General features: G+C 39.7%; 1 protein-coding gene across 1 annotated transcript; it reads left to right on the forward strand.

Annotated features, from left to right (window-relative positions):
- The first annotated feature begins 610 nt into the window (after window positions 1-610).
- ASAH1 (N-acylsphingosine amidohydrolase 1) lies at window positions 611-18,800 on the forward strand. The gene is made up of 14 exons (XM_017837951.1): window positions 611-744; window positions 6,099-6,145; window positions 6,338-6,428; window positions 7,666-7,752; window positions 8,692-8,770; window positions 9,664-9,738; window positions 10,581-10,626; window positions 12,005-12,149; window positions 13,303-13,357; window positions 13,577-13,658; window positions 14,294-14,425; window positions 14,643-14,766; window positions 15,338-15,394; window positions 16,061-18,800. The coding sequence occupies exons 1-14, from the start codon at window positions 667-669 to the stop codon at window positions 16,148-16,150; spliced, it is 1,188 nt and encodes a 395-aa protein (XP_017693440.1). The 5' UTR covers window positions 611-666; the 3' UTR covers window positions 16,151-18,800.
- The last annotated feature ends 4,412 nt before the right edge of the window (window positions 18,801-23,212 follow it).

Here is a 23,212-nt window from a genome sequence, read left to right on the forward strand (position 1 = left end):
CCTTTTATTGTAAGTTATTTGGAGTATGCACTTTATTTGGCTGCTGACTTGTACTTGATATTACAACAAATATTACAATAACCTGATCTAATGGGTGGTATCCTTGCCCAGGGCAGGGAAGTTGTAACTAGATGATCTTTAAGGTCCCTTCCAACCAAACCATTCTACGATTCTATGAAATAGGTACCATTTATGTATAGTAATGAACAAATAGCACGCAAGATGCTTATGGCTGGATACATCTCATGTCCTGTATTTCTCATTAGTCTGCCCCGTTGCCTGTCTCCTGCACTCCTAAGCAGGCAAGATAGAGAGAAGTCTTCCTAAAGAAGGTGCCTGCCTGGCATCTCCTTAGCACGAAGCCTGCCTAAAATCTTCCCAAGGACACAGAGTAATTAAAAATCCCAGCATTTACGAAGTGAAAACTGGTGCCACAGGTTTGCTCTCAGTGTTTCCAAAGAGACGCGATTTTATTTCGGATTTCCCTGTACGGCGCTTCCCTCTCGTGGAAGTGCGGCTGAAAATGGGCTCCGCTACTGTATTATAAATGGAGAGGCGGGCCGTGTGGGCGGTGGGAGGGTTCTGCCCCTGCCGGGCGGGGCGGTGTCATGTGGCCGCGGCTCCGGGAAGCGCCGAGGGAGCGGGGCCGGGAAGGAAGGAAGGAGGATGGCGAGCTGGGGTCGGGCGCTGCTGGTGCTCGCCGCGCCGCTCGTCCTGGCGCAGCTCTCCTGGGCGCCGGACCCGGTGAGCGTGGGGCAGGAGGGGAGCCGGGACGGCGCGGTGGGTGGGATCGCCCCCAGCCCTCTGCGGGGGATGGCGGGGGGGATACGGCCGCTCTTCCCCACGCCGGAGGCCGAGCGAGTCCTCAAACCCGCGCGTGTGGATGTGCGGGGTGTCCCGCTGCCCCACGGGCTCGGCGGCTTCCAAATGGCTCCTGTGGCGCGGCCGGGACGGGCTGTGTCACGGCTGTGTTGTACAAGTCCTTGCTCGCTCCTGCACTCGGTTTCATGTGCGTCTGTAAGGTCAGTGTTGCCCTCTTACGCCAAAGCGGCGATTTCCCAAAGGAAAGTTAGGACGGGCTTGCTAAAAGTAGGGACACCTCGGAATCTGCTGAGGGTATTTGTTGTAGCTCACCCAAGGAGAAGTGTTAGAGTAGGCGGGCTTGGGATGTCGTTTCTTGTTCTTTCGGCTGTTTTGTTGTTTAGGGTTTTTTTAAGCTGAATAAGTGAAATATTTAACTTCTGGTGGAATTGTGAAGTTGGGATGGGGCAGAGGTAGTTACTTGGAACGGGCTGGCTTCCATCTTCTGGACATGTAAACAGCCGCTCTTGCTTCCTGGTGTATTTTTTATTCCTGAAGTAGCGAAGCACTCTGATCTCAGCAGTTCCTGAATCTCCTCGTCCTCTGTAAAGAGGACAGGTTTTAAATATCTCTGGATTTCAAACTAATATTTTGCAATCTGTTTTTAAATATTTTGGGAACATCAACTTCCTTCGCTCTAAGGCTTTTCCTAGGAAATGTTATTGATTTCAGGAAAATGAATATGGAATTTGTGAGAGGGGAGAACTACAGGAAAGGACTGTAGACATCTGGATGACCCATGTTCTCTTAGCTTCCTGATTACACAGAACTGGGCTCTCTTCTCATCTCTCTCTTCTTCCCTCTCTCCTCTCTCCTTCCAGTCCCATCCTACCCATCTCAGAGAAGTTTCCCAATACTATAAGCCAGCTCTAGCTTAAAACACCTTCAGAATTTTAGCCAAAAGTATCCTGGGGTATGGAGTGGTAGAAGAAAATGCCAGCTATCAGCAAAGTCTAGTCATTAGAGCTTGATTTTTGCATTTGATTGTACTTGGTACATCTTTGCACTTGCATCTAATCCACTCTGTGTCCAGATTGCAAGTTGTGCTGGTGTGCAGGCAGATACCAGGCTTGGATATTTTGGTTTTGTTTGACGTACTGGATTGCATCGTTTGCTGGAGAATAAACAATTTTTGTCTTCCTACATACAGCTCTTTGGGTTCTTTTCATTAACAGAGAACATGGCAGCTAAATGTCTTGAGTTACAGCTCAGTGGAGCAGACTGTCAGTCCCTTTAGCTTTCAGTCAGGCCCCCTCAACCATACTGAACTTTTTGTCCAAACTGCAATTTAAATTGGCTTGATCACCATTCCTTCAGAGCTGCAAGAGTACTCTTAAACTATCTGAACAGCGTTGGGACTGCTGCAGCACAACAGAGTGCTGCTTTGGCATTGTCATGTGAGGGAAGGGGACCACAGAGTTCATAGACCAAAAGATGCTGAATGTAACAGATTGACTGAAGGAGACTGAATGCAATGTCCTTAAACTATGGAATTGTATTTAATAACTCAAAGAGGTAATTTTATATTTATTCTTACATATGAAGATCAGAAACACTGAATATTAAGGAAGGACGCCACAGATGGTCCACTTCAAAAATATATTTGAGGGTAATTTAAAAAGTGCTGCCATTCCCTAGACTGGAAAAGCGACATTCAGTCTATGTCATATTAATGAAATTAGGCTAGGTGTCAAAATATTTGCTCAGCAGTCATTAAACCTTGCATTAATTTTCTTCACTGCAGTGATTAATAACTGTTATTACTTGATTTTTTCTTCCTAGTTAGGAGTTCATCGCAACAATTTTCTAGCTATTTGGTTCCTGTTCCACTCTACTTTTTTTTGTAATATAAATCTTCTGTGCTACTTCAATTTTTTTCTTTTTATTTCCATCTTTCCCCATATTATGTTCTCTTTCTACTCCATTCTGTTATCTTCCTTTTAGTGTTTTAATCCTATGCTGCCGCACATCTGGTTTTACCTCATTTTATACATCCAAGTTTGAAAGTCAGCAGTACATCAGATAATGAAAATATGCAACCTACCGGCAACAGTAGGTTGTTTGTTTTTTTTGAAAAAGCAAACAAAAAAACCCCAAACCAAACAAAAAAAGCATTACATCACCATTCACAAGTAGCTGTATTCCTCCTAGGGGATTCAATACATGTTTGAAAAGCAAATTTATAGTGATAACCTCCTTTTTGGAGCCAGCTTCTGCTGATGTTTTCTGAGGGACCACCTCTGGCTTGTCACATTGGAAAGTGACAGCAATTCTGTTGTGCTGGAAGAATGTTCCTTCTTCTCTTGCGCAGCATTTATTGTTCCTCCTCTACTGTCAGGCCTCAGCAGAGAGGAGAATCTTGCTGACCACAGCAGTAACTTCATAGCTCCTTATTTCATTCTACTTTAAAAAAGTGGTTGATGATTTTTTTTCTGTTGCTGCAACAAAATCCTTTAGGTGTCTTTTTTTTCTTTTTACGTTGTCAGAAAGATTTACTGTTACTCTTTAGCTGATTGCAAAAGGGAACAACTTTTTATTTCTTGTTAAAACTTCGTGTAAAAAACAAGCCAAAACACTTCTGGTTTTCTAGTTGTCTTTAAGTTACTGCTTATGTTCCAGGGGAAGCCATGCGAGGAGCAGCTGAGGTCACCTGGCTTGTTAAGCCTGGAGGAGACGGAGGGCAGACTTCATCACAGTCCACAGCTTCCTCATGAGAGGAAGAGGAGGGGCAGACACTGATCTCTTCTCTCTGGTGACCAGTGACAGGACCTGAGGGAATGGCCTGAAGTTGTGTCAGGGGAGGTTTAGGTTGGATATTAGAAAGACGTTCTTGACCCAGAGGGTGGTTGGGCACTGGAACAGGTTTCCCAGGGAAGTGGTCTCAGCACCAAGCCTGACAGAGTTAAAGAAGCGTTTGGACTATGCTCTCAGGCACTTGGTGGAATTCTTGGAGTGTCTTGCACAGAGCCAGGAGTTGGACTCAATAATTCTTGTGGGTCCCTTCTAACTCAAGATATTCTGTGATTCTATGATATAATAGTTTACCTAAAGACACTACTAATAATCTTGACTTTCTTCAGATAATCAAGCAGTTTTGAAAGATGTATGTGTTGTTTCAGGAATTATTCGTTCCTTTAGCTTGCTTTATCCATAGACAGACCTAAAATTACTGCATGTAAGGAGGAAATATTTTCTCTGTTACCTCCCCCTTTTACTGTTGCTTTCTTCACCTCTTTTGTGACTTAGGTTGCAAAGGTCTGGGAAGATAAAAATAGCTGCAAATACAAGATTAAAGTCTCAGGATGAAGTGTCAGGAGTGACATTATGTCACATTTAAGAGTGTTAGCACAGGTGACATTTAGCACCAGGAACATCACCTACAGTCCTCTGAAATCAGTTTGCGTGATTGCCACTGTTTCCTCCATGTGCGCATGGCCTATACTGACAGATTAACTGAACTTTCATCCCTTTGAGATAACTTTTTGTTACAGGCTTTATCTGTCAAGAACCATAATTTTGAGAGCAGGTTTCTCCTGAAGGTCCCTATCTGTGCACCCATTGCAGTAGGATGCATGAGTAATGTCACTTTTTCGAATTGATTATAGCATTGCAGGATGGAAAATTTCACAAGACAATTGCATTAATACTGTTAAGCATTTGTCTGACTTTGCACAAAGCCTGTGACTTCTGTTGCCTAATTAGTCATCTGATATCCTTCCCTACCCTCCTTGTTTTGATACTTCTTCATTTTGAAAATTAAATGGCCTTTTGCATTTGATCTTTTGTTCCAGCTATGCAAAGGCTATAACAGCACTGCAGTGAAATCTAGGAAACACTTCGCTGCTGGTTCTATACCTTCGTCTCACATGTTGGAAAGCCAAAATTCATTTCATGCTTTCTCCCAGCAATTTGAAACAATACAAAGAGAAGCACATGATAACACACAGAAGGCAATCCCAATTTAGAATTGCTGTTTCCAGTTGTAACAAATTAGGCCAGTGTTTAAAGTCCGTGGCATTGTGTAAGACATTGTTTTCTATATTAATGCTTTAAAACCAGATAATGGGATCAGACCAAAGAGAACATGGACATTGTTTAGCTTGTTCCAGTTTAGTTTGTTCGGTTAGGTCACTGCTGGAGATCTTGTCCCGGTTTTCATTGGAGCCAGAATGCATTATAAGGGCACACTTGTAAAGTAATCTAATTAATACAACCAAATAAATATTCAAAATCAAGGGTGGGGAAGAAGGGGAGTGGTGGAAGGATTCCTGCGTATTTTTGTTTCTGTTCTGTCTCAAACACTTGTGCTTTGGGAGCCTTTGTATGGACTCCCAGAACAGCACACGTACCTTTGTTTTTTTCTTAGTGGGACCTATTGTGCTTTAAGGAGCTTACTGAACTTCTCAGATAGCTAAGGGACCAAATCTGGTCTATTCTCAACTGGCTTGAAGCAGAAGTACAGGCACCTAGTAGGCAATTGATTGTATTTCACTGGGTAAAACGTGCAGTTATCATTGTGGCATATATATGCATATGTTTATGTATTTATATGCATGCTTTTTGTAATTGATGGGAAAACACCCTTGCATTCACTTTGAGTACACCTAAAATAGTTCTCAGACTTTCATTTGTAACTAGCCGTGCTTGCAGTAATGAAGGTACCTATTTTAATTATATTCCTGAAATGCACCTCTCGTAATGTTCAGCACCACTTCAGCAGCATTTTTCCGCACTAAATCAAAAGTCCTGCCTTTTAGCTCATTATGCCAGCTGAGTAATATGTGCAAAGTTCAGTGTGCTTTCCCTACCCCAGCTACACAGTGAAACTGAACACTAAACATAATGATGAATGGTGCTATAAAATGGGATTATGAATTGGGCAAACAGAACAAACTGGTCCATCTTAAGGTTTCTAAACTTGTGTAAAGAAGTAAATAAAGTAATAAGTAAATAAAGTGCTCTTCATTAAATCACGCTGAGTAAAAGTGGGTTTGTGTCTTTGTCATGGTCTTGTGCTTGCCCTGGACTACATTAGGCAAGTTGTCTGAAGGTCTGTCAGACAGCATGGGGAAGTTGCTGCTTGTCCCTACCTCTTCTGTTCTCCTCTGCACCCTCTCCAAAGTCCCAAGATTTTGAATTAACTGACTAGTCCTAAAGGTTTAGTTCAAAACTAAGTCTGCTAGAATAATACTGTTTTAACAAAGAAGCTAAATAGTAACGTGTCACTGTCTTTACAGTATGGAGAAGAGTGCAGGAGTAAAATGTACCCTCCTTCTGGACCAACGTAAGTAATCTGATTCAACTTGTCTAGCAAATTACAGAGAAGTTGTGATTTGCAAGTCTGAACAGGGTTTTTTCTTGAATCTCGTTCCTGTTGCAGATCTAGAAAATGCTCATTACGGGTGGGAAGCACCTATTTTGTCAAATGTTTTTTCAGAGCCTTCTTTAAATTTGATCTCTGGTGTTTATCTTTCAGGTTCAAAGGGAATGTACCCACATATGTCATAAATCTTGATTTACCTCCCAGCAAAAGATGGGATAACTTGATGCAGGACAAAAAGACAGAGGTAGGATATACAGAGCTTGTTTGAAGTGTAGCAGGTATAAAGCTGGCACATGGCCTTTTATTTTCAGAAGGGTTTTGGAAAGGACTACAGGTGCTAAAATTATATTAAAGGGATAATATTTTGAGTTGACTTTTTTAATATGATTCTAGCCTAAAATAATGTTTGAGTAAATCTTTTTTTCTGTTCAACACTTGACCTAGCAGTATGAAATGTAGAGGTACTGATGTTTAGGATGTAGAGGAATAAAATACAGTGTGCAATTTGATTTATCAAATCTCTTTAGTGATAAAGCAGTGCAGGATGAAGGGGGAGGAGTACACCAAAGGGACGGCCTCAGTAAACTGAAGTGAAACTGAGGCAGCATCCCTTCTCCTCTGCACCTCCCTGCTTTTCTGAAAACACTGCATGAGATGGTGAAATGGCAATGGGGAAATTAAGAACTTCCTGCCCTTTTCAGGGATGCTGGTTGTAGCACTGGTGTTTACACAGCAAAAATATTTTTTAAAATACTTGAGCCTATTTCAAACTACTTAAAACAGCTGTTCTTCTGAAGATTGCTAAAAATTCAATTCAGTAATAATTACTTTCTCAAACAAGGCCAGGGCTTTTTGCTATACCCCTGCTGACCTTGAGCTTTCAACTCTGAAAGCCAGACAAATTCTACTTACATACTAATATTTATTTTTAAAGTCTCATTTAAACCAGTGGGTGTTGGAAGCTTCAGGTTGCACCTTAAATTCTGAAAGGTTTTATCTCTTGTGTACTTTGGAGTTAGATGGAAAGGAACTGTTATTTGTGGCCATTCACATGTCACAAATGGAGAGCATGTACTTTTATAAGAACTTTGTCAAGTATTTTTGTCTTCAAAAATACCAGTGCTTAAGCAAAGAGCTTGTAATTAACATTTTTAAAGATAGAACGGGGCAGAATATTAAAATATGATCAAAGGAACACAAGAGGAGGATGGGTTTCCTGTAATCCATTTTTTCTGGTAGAAGGACATGTTGGAACTAATCTAGAAAGTTACTTGAACAAAGCTTGAAGAGTGATTCTCTTCAAGAGTGTCGGGGGTTGGAGGTGTTTTTCTCACCAAGAACACCACATTTAGCACTTTATTTAAATACATATTTTCTCAACAAAATGTTTTTCTGAAAAGTCTGTGAAGGGGTTCTGTTAATATTCTAGCAATTCTTATGATTAAGAGTTTCTATTCAGTAAAATCCCTTGTTCTTTTTAGCTGAAGACTGTGGTCCAGAATATTAAAGATATAGCAAATACCTTCTTCCCCAGCGGCAAAGTTGTTGACATAGTGGATAACAAAATAGTAAGTATTTTCAGCTTAATTATTTTATTACTGTATGCTCTGACTACCAGAATTAAAATGCTACTAAATTTGACAGTTAAGAACTTTAAAAGTTCCTAATTTACAAGTTCTTAATTCCACTTCCAGAAAAGAACAGAAATGCTATTTAAAGTGTCACTCTGAAATTTTGCCGTCTTGTCAACTCTGAATTACTCTGAAACCATCAAACGAAAAATGCATGTGCCTCTTCCTCCTCTAATTTTTCCCAAGATCTTTTCAAGTTTGGATTAGTCACACTAGGCAAATATGCTACTGACTTAGTTAATGTAACAAAACACTTCACTGGAATTCTTTGTGCAATGTTCTACTCCTTTTAAACAGTAGCATAAAATCAGGTTTTGTAAACTGTAATAAGGGTCTGATTACAGGGACAACTTTGACCAGGCCTCATCTTAAAAAATAATTTGATTCAGATTAAAATAAGCTTTGGCATGGAATCAGGACAGGGGAAAGCAGTGTAGCGGTAGACACATCATAAAGTCAGATTTCTTCCCCATTTTTATTTGCAGCATATCCCTGTGTGCCTGAGTGGGGTTGACATAAAGGCAGCACATACAGGTAGTCATACCAATGTGGGAAAGTTAGGGATGCCAATAAACACTGACATTAAGCTAAATTCCAGTTGAGCTTTTAATATATACAAGTCCTACTTCACTCTGTTCCATCTGTTGCTGCTAAGATACTGTGCTAGTCTCCATTGCTCACGTCAGTATTTTGATAAGTAATAGTCTTTACTTTTCCTAAGTATGTGCTTGTCTTCAAAGGACTCTGCAAACATCTTCAAGTTCTACTGGCTGCAGAGAAATTACATACTCAGTAGTTGTGAGAAGGGTGTACCTGCTGGGGAGTAACAAAATAGTGTTAATTCAAACATATGTCATACAAAACCTTTCTTTTCAGGCTCATCTGACCGCCACACTTCCTTATCCTTTCAATGAAGAACTCCAAGGGATTGCAAATTCCTCTGGGATTCCTTTGGGTAATAATTTTCAACACTCATTAACATAGTGGAAAACTAGGAATTCAGACTTGTTTAAAATTAGTATGTTTACCAGTCTGCAGTTAGTTGTAGTCATCTGAGACCTTAACAAATTATTAATTAAGTAGATAAAGCAATAAATTGCATCTCACACTAAATAAAAACAGTATTTTAGAGAACGAAATAAAATCACATAAGCCTTTCATCTGGCTGGGACTTCTCTGTAGAGCTGTGGTTTCTCACTCCTAAGTTTTGGGAACTGGAGCAGGTCTCAGCTCCTGTGCACCAAAATTTGGGGGAATCCTTTATTCTCGTCGTTCAGCTGTGTGTCTGCTGTTGACATACAAAGGGCAAGCTCAGTCTCATGCTATGATTTCTTTCCCTTGTGATCCTTGTCACTTCCTTGTGCCTTCCCTTTGCACCTCCTGCAAAAGAATGCCATTCCAGGTGAGAAGTAGGCACTGAATTCTTTCAGAATGGAGACAGAGAAGGACTGTTGACCTGTTCCCACTGCTTCCCTCATACAGGAGCAGTACATCTGGTGTCAGGCAGCTGCTCCTATATGGGAGTAGGGGTACATATAGCAACTTTCTTCTTTTAAGTGAATTTTATAGCTTCTTGTGAAGTTTCCAGAGGAGGAAATAGCAATGACTGTCATCTTTCTTTGTGGTAAGGCAGAAGGCCAAGAGATGCTCATCCTTCTGTTTGCCTTTCAGAAAGCTCTTGATTTTGTTGAACCAGTTATTGCAAAGATCAAATAAGATTTAAACAGGAATTCTTAATAGAAATATGACAGGATACTGAACTTTGCAGTATGCTTGTTTCTAACCATTTTTTTTCCTGTTCATGGCAAAAGTTTCAAAACTATTGAACTTTGTTTCTTTTTGTTCTAGGGGAAATTGTTATTTTTAACATCTTTTATGAAATTTTTACTGTATGTACATCAATAGTGGCGGAAGATAACACAGGTAATGTAACTCAGAATAATTTTAATAGTTTTCTTTTATGTAGAAGAGGTTCCACCTCAATTATACAAATACAGTCCTCCTCAGCTGCAGGCAAAAAGGTCTAGTAAAGAGACTAAAAGCAATCATAATAAAAAGGTATTCCTTGAGAAGGGAATAAGAGATCACAGGTGTTTTAGGTTAAAAAAAAAAAAGGACAGAAATACTTTCAAAGATGGTTTGGGTTTGGTTTTGTTGAATTTTTTGTTTGTCGGTTTAGGGAGTCTTTTGGGGGTTTTTTTGTGGTTGGTTGGTTGAGGTTTTCTTTGTAGGTGGTGTTTGTTTTTCTAGGGGAAAGAAACACCAGCTAGACACCTGAAACTTTCTCAGTGCCATGTGGGATTTTGCATCTAGTTTCTAGCCATTGCATATGTATGGCGCTAGAGATTGACAAAATAGGTTCTCTCTTTTAAGAAGATAGACTCTTTCATTCTCCTTCTCAGTTCTGCAGCCCTTGTCTGCACCTGTTCCAGCTTAGGAAGTTTCTAAGGGATTCTCAGACAGCTTACAAATGTCTCATTTTTAGAGGAAGCTCAATGTGTTATCATTGCATTAAGATAATGTGGAAAGCATCTGAGGCCCAGATGGACAGCAGTCTGCAAGATTAATTGATCTCAGTTATGACAAAACATTTCTCTGATCAAAAAAACCCCCACCATTATTCTGTGCTTATGAAAAAGGCAACTAGAAATGGTATTTTCCTTGCTTACTTTCCCAGGTATTTGCTTGCTTAGTCATTTCTTGCATTTCTAAACTGAAATTTGTCTCTTTCTTTAAAAAATATTATTTGTTTGTTTGTTGTATAGGGAAACTGTACCATGCCAGAAACTTGGATTTTGGACTCTTTCTAGGGTAAGTACCTAAACTTGTGACTTTTTTTTTTTTTTTAACCCAAAGAAAAAGCTAGCTGAACTTGAAATTTCTGCATGCATTTTTTGAGTCTAACTTATGAACTGGATGTTGTTAAGACAGTGACAAGTAATTCTGCATTGTGTGTTGTGCAAAAAGGCTAAAATGAAAAGGATTATTCTGCTGATGTTATTTCAAACTGCCCCAAGTTCATCAAGAACAGTTGTGTCACTAAGTTTTTTCTCAGCTCCAGTTTAAACTGTCTCAAACCACAGAATGGTTTATCTCTGTGGCACAGTATGTGCCTTATCTCTGAGGCACAGTATGTCTTGTTCTTTACATGATGGGATGAAGCATCAATTTTAATGTATGCACTGAAATGGGGATTAGATTGAGGCTTGGCTTTTTTATGTTCTTTTCTTTTTTCTTTTCTCGGATTATTCCCCTCGTTACTGTACTGTACTTTACTGGCACTTCCCCTGACTCATCATTTCCACTCAGGAGTCAGTGATTTATATTCCACTGATCTAACACCATCATTCATTTGGATACAAACACTGTAGTTTGTTGCCCAACACTGCATTCTCTTTTAGCTCTCATTTCATACCCCATCATCAGGTAGTTCAGCATTTGCTTTTATTACCCCAGTATATTTTGTAACATCACTCATCCAGACGATGCTCAATGTCCAATTGGAATTTAAATGTTCATCTTCATTAAAATTCTCACCCGCCTATCAAAAACTCACTTGTTGTCAACTGTAACTCCACCAGTCCCTTGGTTTTGCATGTGTTGAATTTCTCTCACTTGTTAGAAATACTGTGAACATGTTCCCTGAAAATTAAAGAAACTTCAAAGCTGTTCCCAGAGCCTGGATTGTTTTCAGAAAATGGAAGGATCCGCTAAGTGATCTTTATCACTCTCTTGCCTACAAACTGGTCTGGCTTATCTTACAAAGTCGACTTGGGACTTCCCTTCATGTAGAGAAAATCCAGTAGTATGTGGTTTCTCTTCCTTGAAAAGTAAGAATTCGAGGTTTGGTGTCATAGGCAGTACCTGTAGCTCCCTTTGCCATCAGGAACAGAAAGAAGTTTTGTGTGTTCACAACAAACCAGCTGTCATGGTGGTGCTGTTTAATCCTAAGCATTGTATATGCTCTTACGTCAAACAAAACTTGGCTATTTTCACTGCCTGCCTATCTGTTTAGACTTCTTAGTTGTTCCTTGCTGGTGCCGCTCAGGTAGCTATGGAGCAGTGGTGTTGCTTGACATGAGTAAGATCAGAGGATAGGCATCACACACAGCACGCCTGCATGCTATGAAGGGAGATTTTAAAAGCTACTGAGAGAGGGAAGTTTCAAATTATGTACTGTGTTCTGCAGGTGGGATGTTAAAAATAACTCCTGGACTTTAACTCGGGAACTGAAGCCTTTAGTGGTACTCTTGGACTTCCAGAGGAACAACAAAACAGTATTCAGGTCTACAAATTTTGCAGGATACATAGGCATGGTGTCTGGAGTCAAACCAGTAAGTATGGGGAAGGGGCATTGAGAGTTTGTTAAGAATGCTTCAGGCATTCTTGGGATGTTTTTTAATAAATGATCTCTTAATTGTTCTGGTACACAGCATAGCTACTTGAAAAAAGATAAAAGAAAGCAATGCTTCAATCTTCCTTTTGAAAGGAGATTGCCTAAATGAAATATTTCGCTTTGGACAATTCTTAAAAACAGCATTGAATTCTGAATACGAACAGGAGTGATTACAAAGTGCTCAAGTGGTTAGAGTTTCTTGCTAGCTAATAGGTACTGCTGTAATCCCAGAGGTGAAATGGCGTACCTGTGCTATTTTAACTCTTTCTCCAAACCTTTGTAGAAAAAGAACTCCTAAATTTTAAGATTTTTTGATTGAGTTTTTGTTTAATAGGTACCTGAAATCTGAGGGTTATCTGTACAGCTGGTTTTTAAGATGTAGAACTATACCAGGGTCTGCAGCTTTCTACAACTTCTCCTTTTCTACATGCTCTCCCTTTATTCTCTGTTATAGGTAGCCCTTTTTGTAGTAGAGCATTCCTTATATAAACCCCTCCATTGTATCAATTTATTTTTGTCTTCAGCTCAAATAAGTTGGGAAGAGTCCATTCTGAATATGATCCAGTGTAGCTGAATTCCATTTTTCTCTGAAAAAAACAATTAGAAGAATTTGAGTTTGAATTGCATGTTGCAAGTAGCATGGATTGAATCAAGTGCAGCTGCACACCCATGTGAATACCAGTAACACATCAGGGTGTACTTAGCACTGGGACTTAAACTGGAATAGTACACACAGGTCTGAGAAGAAGGTGACGTACAGCAGGGAAAGGAAAACTGGTAACTCAGTAATGCAACACAGACCAAAAGAAAAAATGGCCACAGGCTTGGCTTGAGTCGCTTAGCATAAAAGCATGCTTTGCTGATTCCTCAGCCGGGTCAGAAAACTATGAATTATCATTTCTGCTTATTCAGGCAGTGATAAATTAGGTTCTTCTCTACATGGGATTGATCTTGCAGTCTATTACTCGAAGAGGAAGAGTCTAACAAACAAGAAGCTCAGCTGACATCTAAATTGCAGTGCTACCTCTTGTTTATTAGTGGTACTAGTGAGCTGGCAATGGATGAAGGTTGGCTTGTTTAATGCTTTTCAGAACTCGTTCACACTGACAATGAATGAGCGTTTCAGTCTTGATGGTGGTTATGTGGGTGAGTAACGCCCATTTCTTTTATTATTTCTGTACAAGTCTTCCAGAACTTGTACAGTTTATTTACCTTAATAAATAGTAAATATTGACCTTAATAAAAATGATTAATTAATTCCAGATGAGTAAGACAACATACAGCTTGTTTTAAAGGCTGTGAAAGTTGTAATTGCATGAGTGAACTGTCTGAAAACAAATTAGTGCAACCAGTGATATTTTGCAGGAATCTTCGAATGGTTTCTTGGTAGAAGAGATGGTATGTGGATGGGCTTTCTTACAAGAACAGTATTAGAGAATGCTACAAGGTATTTTCCCTCCCTCTAAATATTCTACTGCTTTAACTTGCTTTGCTTTCAACTAGCATGAATACTGTGGATCTATGCTTCGTATCCAGTGATACAGATACCTTCCTAGTGGCCCTAACATTAAATTGTTCTGGTATTGCTGGTACTTTGGAGCGGGGGCCAAGGCGTCACACATGATCCCTCAAATTTTTTTCTCAGATTATTTTTTTTCTAATGAACCTGTTGGTATCTAAAAGCATAACAGCATTCTGCATCAAAACACATCCAACTGGCAGTTGGATATTATATTAAAGGAAGTATATAGTATATATAGGAAGTAAGCAGGAAAAAAGCTGTCATGCAATTAATTAATTCAGTGGAATATGACACAGTATGTCATCATCATTTTATTCATGTTTTAATGTAGAAAAAGTACAAAGAGCACCTCTAAACAACCATACTTTAGATTCAAAATGAGTAGAGATACTTTGCTTAAATGTGTTCCTTCATTGTGGTCCTTTCTCCTCATATGTACATGAAGGGGGAAGAAAGACCAAACTAGTAACAACCCAAACTTTTCCTGGGTCTGTGTAACTTGTCCTTCAGTACTTGAACCATTTATAGCATTTAATAGTCCAACACTACTTTATCCACAGTTACCAGGATGCAAAAGACAAACTGGCCAAAACAAGACTGCTGGCTCCAGCTTACTTTATACTGGGTGGAAAAAATTCTGGAGAAGGATGTGTGATAACTCGTTCCAGGACAGCTGCTCTGGATATCTGGGAGTGAGTATGCTTGACCTGACACCCAGCTCAGCCTTCCAGAAGAGTACAGGTTCCAGCAATAATAGTGTCCGCTATTTCTTGTGACTTCTGTTGTACAAAAACTTACTTCTTTACCATCATTGAAAAATACCCCAGCAATAGTATAGTATATATACTGTATATATGTACTTATTATATACTTAGAGAAGCAAAACACAAACAGAGATGTCTTTTCCAGCCTTGATATCAAGAAAGGCACGTGGTATGTGTTAGAAACAAACTACGATCGCTGGAAGCCTCCACTAGTATTGGATAATCGTAGAGGACCTGCAATGAAATGCCTGAACCACACAACACAAGAGGTAAAAATCCTCCAAATATGTCATATCCTGTTGTTTTGAAACTCCCACGTTACAGTACTGACCTGACACAGCCAGGAGCATCCAGGTTATTTTCAAGCACAGCTGTAATGATAGAAGTGGTTGGCGGTTTTATGGTAACATGTCTCTGCTTCTTGGTAAAAAGTGCCAGCTGGCCCTTTACATGCTTCTTTTTCTTTTTTTTCCCCCCGGTTTTGGGCTTTCTCTTTGTCTAGGCAGGTTTCCTGCAAGTATTTTCAGCAGCTGCATATGCAGGGGATAAACCTGGAGATACTTTGAGAAAGACTTTCAGTGTTTCCTGGGCAGTTTTACGTCAGTGAAATTCAAACACACACTGTCAGGCAGCAAATATAGTCCAGTGTCCCATGCTCTACTGAGATCTGGTCTGCTCAAGTTTTTGCAGCCTACATTCTTCTGATCTCAAGGTGTATGGGTATCATATGCTCTTATAGCTATATGTTGTTCTGTAATTGAGCTGTAAAAAAGTTACTGTTTTCAGCATTTACACTAATAGGATAACGTTCCTTAACATCAGTGTATAATTTTCTTTCAGAACCTCTCCTTACCAGCAATTTATGATGTTCTCTCCACAAAGCCTGTCCTCAATAAGGTAATGCTTCTATTTTTGCAGAAAGTTTAGAGTACGGGGCAGACCACTAATTACTGTACATCTAAGGAGTAGGTCACAGCAGTACATTCAGGGTTTTTTTAGGGGAAAACATGGATGTAAATACAAAACAAATTTCACATTACTTTGTAAATGCAAAATGTAATTGCTGGAATAGCAATTTTCCGAAGGCCCTACAGCTTTAAAACTCTGAGTAGCCTGAGCCCTTTCCTCGTAGCTGGCTCTGGTTTGAGGCAGCAGTTGCTCTACAGACATCGTGAGCACCCTTCTAGTCTGAATTAATCTGTGATATATGCCTTTGTAATTAGCATGAAGCAAGTTAATATACCTCATGGTTTAGGCATACTACAGGCACATTCATCTTGCAACAGAAGATTTTTTAGTCTGAACTTGCAGTTTTGATGTTTAGAATAAAAAAAGACTGAAGGAAGGAGTAAAAAGAGGTTTTGGATTATAAAGTTTAGTTACTATGTTCAGTGGAGGCAGCATTCTTGACTAAGAACACAAGCAATTTATACTTGCACGTTGTTGACTAAAGAAGGTAAATGCTCATTTTAGTTAAACTGTTCAGCTGATATCAGAGACAGGTTTTCACTAGTTGCTGTAATGAGGATTTTTTTCTTTTTTCTTCCTCCCACTGCCTGTTAGCTGACTGTGTGCACAACGCTGATGGAGGTGTATAATGGTCATACAGAGACTTACCTGCGGGAATGCCCAGATCCCTGTAGTCCCTGGTAGTCCTGTACCTTTCCTATGTTGGAAGCTGCTTGTCTGAATATTTCTGGAAAGAGATTCGTCAGTCTAAGTCCATTCTTCAGAAATCTAATGGCTATATAGAAATGTCAGTGAGCTTCTAACAACGAAGGACCCTTTTTCACAGCGGACTTCCTTGCTTTCTAACAGCAGTACTGCTGACAAGAAATGTATTCTAAAGAGTGTCTGGTGTGATTTCAGCCATTTCTGCCAAATGAGTTCAACAGTTAGCTCTAGATCTCTTCAGTCTTGACAGTATTCTTGTTTTGTTGTTGGTTGTGGGTTTGTTAATTTTTGTTGTTTGGTTTGGTTTATTTAGATTAAAATAGTTCTAAAGCACACAAGTTAAAATGGCACCTACCAAGCATGAAAAAGAATTGGGTACAAGAAGACCATCTGGGTCAATACAGTTCTGTTATTCTTTTGTAAGCACTTAAGATGAATTGCATCTGGTCTAATATGAGGATATGTCTGATATGCCCTGTTATAAAATAACCTAGCAAGTATCATGTTTAGTCACAGAAACAAGGTCTTGGGGAAATATCTAAAATGAGATCTGAGCCAAAAATGTCTTGCCACTGATTTAAAGCTCTTTTGCTGAAAGCTCTTTCTTGGCCTGTTAACAAATTATTTTTTTTAATACAGAATTTTCTGTTTTCAAAAAAAATAAATACTAATACAATAAAGAACTACTTTCTTTGACCAAAATACACATGCACTGATTTCATACTTCAGTGTAAGTCACTGTGCACGTTACATATCACATGGCATAAAGGGCTTTCACTTCTAAATAGACGGATTTTAACAGTGTCTGAAAAAATTATTTGTTCCTTAAACTGATAGTTAAAGTTATTACCATAATAGGGTAATTGGGTTGCTTTGGAAGGATTTTGTTTGATTGATTGTTTTTTTGGAAAGTGGGGAAGGGAAGTCAGGTCAGGCTGCACCATTGGCCAAAATACAAATTAAGAAAACAAAGGTCATTTGGAAATAGAAGTAGTAGCACCCTAATACCTTAGGAAGCAGATAAGGAAGCGGTATTTTCATGTGTCACTGGCTGCATTGCTGGCACTAGTTTCCAGTGCCAACTCTTGTGTTTTGTAACACGCAAAGAGAACACACTGGAGAGTAGGCTTAGGGGCTGGTATATATGGTAGTTCCCTTGTAATCTCTCCTTAACCACTCTAGGAAAGAGCTGATATTCATAGTCCCACTGATCCAGGAATTTTAAGTTGCCGTTGGTGTAAGGAAAGTGTTAACTCTCTCTTTGGTGTCTACAGACAGTATTGCATAAGGCACTCCGATTAAAACCTGCAAGTTCATGACATCCAGTCACAATGGGATATGCAGAACAGTATTAGTGTAGTGCAGAAGCTGAGAACACAGGATACTACAGCTTCCTGTTCCAAACACTAAAGCGTATTGCAACTTTTTTTCCCCCATAATTACAAATTTAAGAAATCTACAGAAGGGAAAACAAGTGATTGTCCATAATAATCTCCCCGGGGAAATGGTGGATTCCCCAACATCGGTACTTTCAAGAGTCTGCTGGACAGGGTGCTGGGGCATCTTGTCTAGACTGTTGCTGTTGACAAAAAGGTTGGACCGGATTATCACTGAGGTCCCTTCCAGCCTGGTATTCTATGGTTAAAAGACAACCTTTCATCATCCCTTGTTTCAGTAGGCAGGTTACATCTTACTGCAAACTCTGTTCTCATTAGAGGTTCTCCTTCCATCAGCATTGGAAGAAGCAGGGACAACAGGAATACTATTTGACAGGTAGCTGCTGATAAAGAAGCATGGCTTCTGGTTGAAGAAAATGAAGCACTGATATTCTAGGCCTTAGAGCAATGCTTGTAGTAGCACAGCAAGAAGCAATTCAGAGGGATGTAAAACAATGACACATTGAAAACACACAGAAATCAACATCCCCCAATGTCATCATCATGTCTGGGCTTCGCAAACGAAGACTTGGGAAGGGCTCTACCCACATTTGTTGCAAGCACGTTGATCCCCCTATGTAAACTGATGTTAAAAAGGGCCAGTCTAGTTGTACATCTAATTTTTTTTAACTGAAGTATGCACGCAGAAGTGTGTTAGCATGATTGTACTACCAGAGTACATTTTTAGTCTCAATTTTGAATATTGAACCTATGTAAACCAAAATCAACAGCATGATTTAATTAGGGAAAAATGCATGTGTGAAACGCAGCTCCTGGGACACTTGATTCATATAAAACAGTTAAACCAAGTCAGATGTTATAGCCTGTACTGTGGAGAACACATCATATGCTTCTGAGTGCAGACCTTAACCTGGTAGGGGGTTGTTCAGATTTATTTGGAATGAAGTTGTGTAACAGCCATAATCAAATTACTTTGTAATTTAAAAATAAGTTTACGTGCTTAATTAGTCCTGTCCCACTTTAGCATATGTAGAGCAAGGCAGTGTAGACTATTTACAGTCATTAACTAATAATCTTTTGGTATGTCCCTTGTGCAAGACAAATCTACATTTCCACACTGGAAATTGCTTTATAATTGCAAAAGCACAGCTAAATCCCATGAATGTCTGTCCAGAGCTTGAATGCCTATGCCTGCTATTGACTAAAATAAACAAAGCTGTTTAAAAACAAAACCCCCAACAACTGTGTATTACTGTGTCTGCCTTAATATACGAAAAGTGATGAATGTGATTAATTGCTTATTGATTTAACCTTCATCTGTCAACTCTGAAAGCATTTGTTCTGAAGGTTTTCTAAAGCCAGACAAAAAGCTTAATTTGCTCTTGTTACAGATTTCTTTGCTCTTGTTACAACCATTTTTAATGTCAGTTTACTGCCTTCCCCCTGCTTCTGCTGCCCTAGGCACTGTGATGGAAGCTAAGACTATTTCACTGAAGAAATGTTTGCAGCTACTTGCAACGTTGGGATTTCATTTAGTTGCCTTTTTTTTTAAAGAGAAAGACACGAATAATAAAAATGGGTGTGTTTCTTCATATTAATTTGCTGTACAATAGTTGAGGTACCTCACAAACACAAGGAGGATGGTCTGAATATTTTTTTTTTGGTTTTTTTTCCCCAGGTCAAGTAAGCAGCCATATATATTTTTTTCTCTTTAAGTTTACATAAGATATTTACAGTTTTCCTAGGTCTGTTTTGAAAAACTCCAGATATTTATCAAATGGTTTCAAAAAAAATAAACCTGCATATGTAAGCAAGAAGACAAACATACTTTTTTATTACTGCTGCATAGTGTAGTTCTAGGAAAAGCAGCCACAGTGTTTTAGCTTCTAGCAGATGTAAATAGAAAGAGTTAATCCAGTTTACTGTAAACTCGATTAAGGTATAACAGGAAAGATAAATTATTGTTTGTGCATTGGCATTTAAATGCAAAAAAATATGTCAGTTTGCCAAGAAAATTTCACACCTCTACAGTTTCAGGAATCCATGCAGTGAAGCCCTATATCATTTAAAAGGAAGAAAGAATGGCATCTCCCATGCTAAAAAACAAAATTTTTGCAGCTAATGAGGACAGGAGAATTCAAAAATTTGAATCTTATCAAAATCAAGCAGTAGTTCTGGGACACACAAGCAAATGAGTTTGCATTAGAGTCAGTTGCATGTTAGGGCTTTGCTTAGAAGCAAAACTCCAGAGCAGTGCTCAGGGATGTCCTGGCAAGTACCTACAAGGAAAGCAGCAAGAGTAAATAAAAGACTTTCACTGGACTGAGCAGGTATGATGGAGAGTGGACAAGCAGGGAGCAGTTGAGAGCTTTAGGCAGGCTCCACAGCTATCAGTGAAATACTTTTTCCCCCCAGCACAAACACGCGTTCACTTTCACACAGCCAGCTCTTTAGGTTACAGGTGTAAGGAGAAAGAAATGCAAAGAAGCTCAAAAGCTTGGATTTCATCTTAGTGGCAACAGCAGGCAAATTACCTGCTTATGGCATGGATCATCAGATGCACTCTTCTCTTTTTGGAGGACCAGAATTGGTGAGAAAGGCACACCCTTGCTCTCTGAGCAGTAAAACGTCTCATCCTTTGCACCAGAAGAACAAGATGAGCCAGAAGGAGTAATGCTCAATCAAAGCAGTGGCAGAAGCCACAGTCTGCCTTGGGAAGAAAACTGCAGATACTTATGCATTTTATAAGAAGCTGCCTTGACTGTTATGAGAATCTGGAAACACAACATACCCATTGACCAAAAGCTGTGATCAAGAAGCAAGCAGACCATGCAGTTGTTCCCTCTAGATCTGCTTACGAGTTTTTCAGAGGATCATAATTTGTGGAATCAAAGGTCTTTTGTAACTATGTCTGCTCCCACACGCTGTCTTAGAAGAGAGGACAATAATTATAAAGGACTTAGGCTGTTTACATACCAAGAAGCACTGTACTCAGGACATTTTCTGATCTATGGTGAATCAGCTCTGAATTACATTAATTGCATATGGGACAATCTCAGTCTAATTTGTTTTGCAAAGTTTGTTCTCCTAGCTCAAGGGTTATGCATGAGCAATAGAAGGATCCCAGTAGTAAGACTGCCTCTGTTGGGGATTCTGCACTGAAGGTAACTCCAGTCATAAGGTTTGCTTTAAGGTTTTCCACTGTTAGTCTTTGTCTTTCTTTTAATTTTGATAAGCTGTCTCTATTCAGCAGATACACAGTGTAGAAAAAAATTCATCCCTAGGCTTTTCCCTCTTTGTATTTCAGTAAGAACAATATTTTTTTTTCTGTAGTAAAGAAAATTAGATCACAAAGTGCTGCACTGCCATCATGTTTTCAAAGCAGAACTTTAATTCAGGTACCTAGAGGAGTTTGGATTAGACATAGTCATTTCTCAAGCTACACTCACTATCTGAATTAGACCAGTATTTAAACCTTTGGGTAGTTACATATAATTTGCATCAACTTAGTCCCCAAAATGTTATATCTGCATTCCTGCAAGAGGTGTACATGCACCATCCCCTGTTAAGACAGCTGTGTCCGGCTCCATGAACCTTCTGCGTGAACCAGGTGGGAAAAAAGTAGAAGTGACGGGATGGAGAGGAGAAAACAGAGAAGGAAAAAAAAAGAGAGAGAGAAGCAAGAGCCAAAGTGTCAGAAAATGTCAGAGGAAAGAGAAGTAAAACAGAACAGGAAGACACAGTAGTGGCAGGCTATGAACTGCAGTATGCTCCTCTACTGACCCTTCCTTTCCTGTCAGCTGAAGCCTGAGCCAAAATGTGCCTCCCCATCTGCAGCAAGATTTTTTTTCAAATTATGCTGAGAGACAGTAGCTCTAAACTGATCCTCTAAGAAAAGAATACTGAAATTAAAAATAAATGTTATCTCAAGCAACTATTCTTCAGATTTACAAACAAGATAAGTTGCATTAGAAGTATACTAAGGCTGTGAAGTAGCCAGAAGCCAAGAAGCATAGGAGCCACTCATTCCCCTTCCTTTTTGAATCAGATACAGTCTCTTTGTATGATCCCAAAATTCCTTTTACAGAGATCCCTTGTTTCACTCACTGCATAGGACAGGCTGCGTTCCTGTGATGAATGAGGATGGCATAACAAAGGCAAAAGGCTTCTGCTTTGTTCCAGTTTTCAAGACAGTAAATAAGATAATGCCTTGCAAAAGAAAGGGTGGTATTACAGACCAGGCAGGTCTCAGTACCTACTGGGACAACTAAATTCTCACCCCAGTTCTGCCACGTGCTGCCCAGGCAAACCAGTAGATTGTGGTGTCTGGCTGGTGCCCAGTCTGTGATACCAGGGGTTGTATTTTGGAAGTACTGATCACAAAGGCAATCAAGACAGAGGGAGCTGTGCTGCAATCATATAAAGTACTGTAAAGTGAATCCTAATATTTTACTTCTCAGTTCAGGCTCTCAAAATTATTCAGTAATCTTCATTTCAAACTCTGTACCTCAGAGCTCCATATGTAACACAGGCACAGTATTCTCTGATCTTTCTCAATATCAGGAAGACAAAAACATAAACTAATGCAAAAAGTCTAAAGCCCTCAAACAAAGTTGATTTAGTTTGAACCCAGCAGGCCTTCAAGGATCATGGAAGTAAGTAATGCAGAGAGAGCACCATAGGGAAACTGATAAGAAAATGAATCATTTCAATGCAAGGTTTGGATGGTTCATAAAATAAGCAGGGCTCAGGGTCACATGTTGAGTGTTGAACATGGACACCTCCCGTGTTAGCTGAGGCAGAGACTTCTTTAAAGGGCCAGCACGGGGAAGAAGAGAGGTGACTGTGATTAAGAGCCCTTTGTGCACAGGGCAGCAGGTTACATACAGGTTCTTAATATAATCCTGGTGGTTTTTTATTTTGTAATGCTTGAATTTACAAGCTAGAGATTTTATTTTTTAAACTGAAGACTGGGTATCAGTTGATGAGATAAACATAATATACAGCAGAACGTAGCTTCCACCTGTCTGTCTGAGAAGGGGCAGCAGATGTTGAGCCCAGAGAGGACAATAAAGAAACTTAACATAGATCCCATTTACTCAAGGTGTGCATCACAACCTCCCACTAGGCCTTCTACACTAGTTCCTACTCTGCCAGTGGGCCAAGCACACTCTATTTGCTCTGTGAGGATCTTCATAATACCTTTGCCCCCCAAAACAGCAACCCACTAATTTTTGCCTTCAACCTCTGATCTGACTCTACATTTATTTCTCCCGAGACTGCTCATTTGATTATCTGCTTTCTTTTTATCAAGTAGCCTACAAGTGCAGTGCATGCCCACACCATTCCAGATAAACATCCCAGCCACCCAAATGGGTTTGGAACTGAGCCAGGTGACTTTGCCTATCCCCGTCTCAAGCTCCCACTTTCGATAATATCTCTATTACACAACATCACAACAACATACTGGCACAAATCCTGCTTCCCACGGCCCTTGGTGCCAGGGCTACCTGCAGTCTGAAATGCCTTCTCAGACCACATTTTACTTTTTTCTTTTTGTTGGCTTGGCAGTTTTCACTCCTGGTCTGAGTGTGCAGAGCTGAGCCAGCACCTCTGCTACGTGGGGGTTAGCTGTGCCTGCCGA

Source organism: Lepidothrix coronata, unplaced genomic scaffold, assembly GCF_001604755.1.
Source record: "Lepidothrix coronata isolate B3197 unplaced genomic scaffold, Lepidothrix_coronata-1.0 Scaffold0, whole genome shotgun sequence".
Taxonomy (NCBI): domain Eukaryota; kingdom Metazoa; phylum Chordata; class Aves; order Passeriformes; family Pipridae; genus Lepidothrix; species Lepidothrix coronata.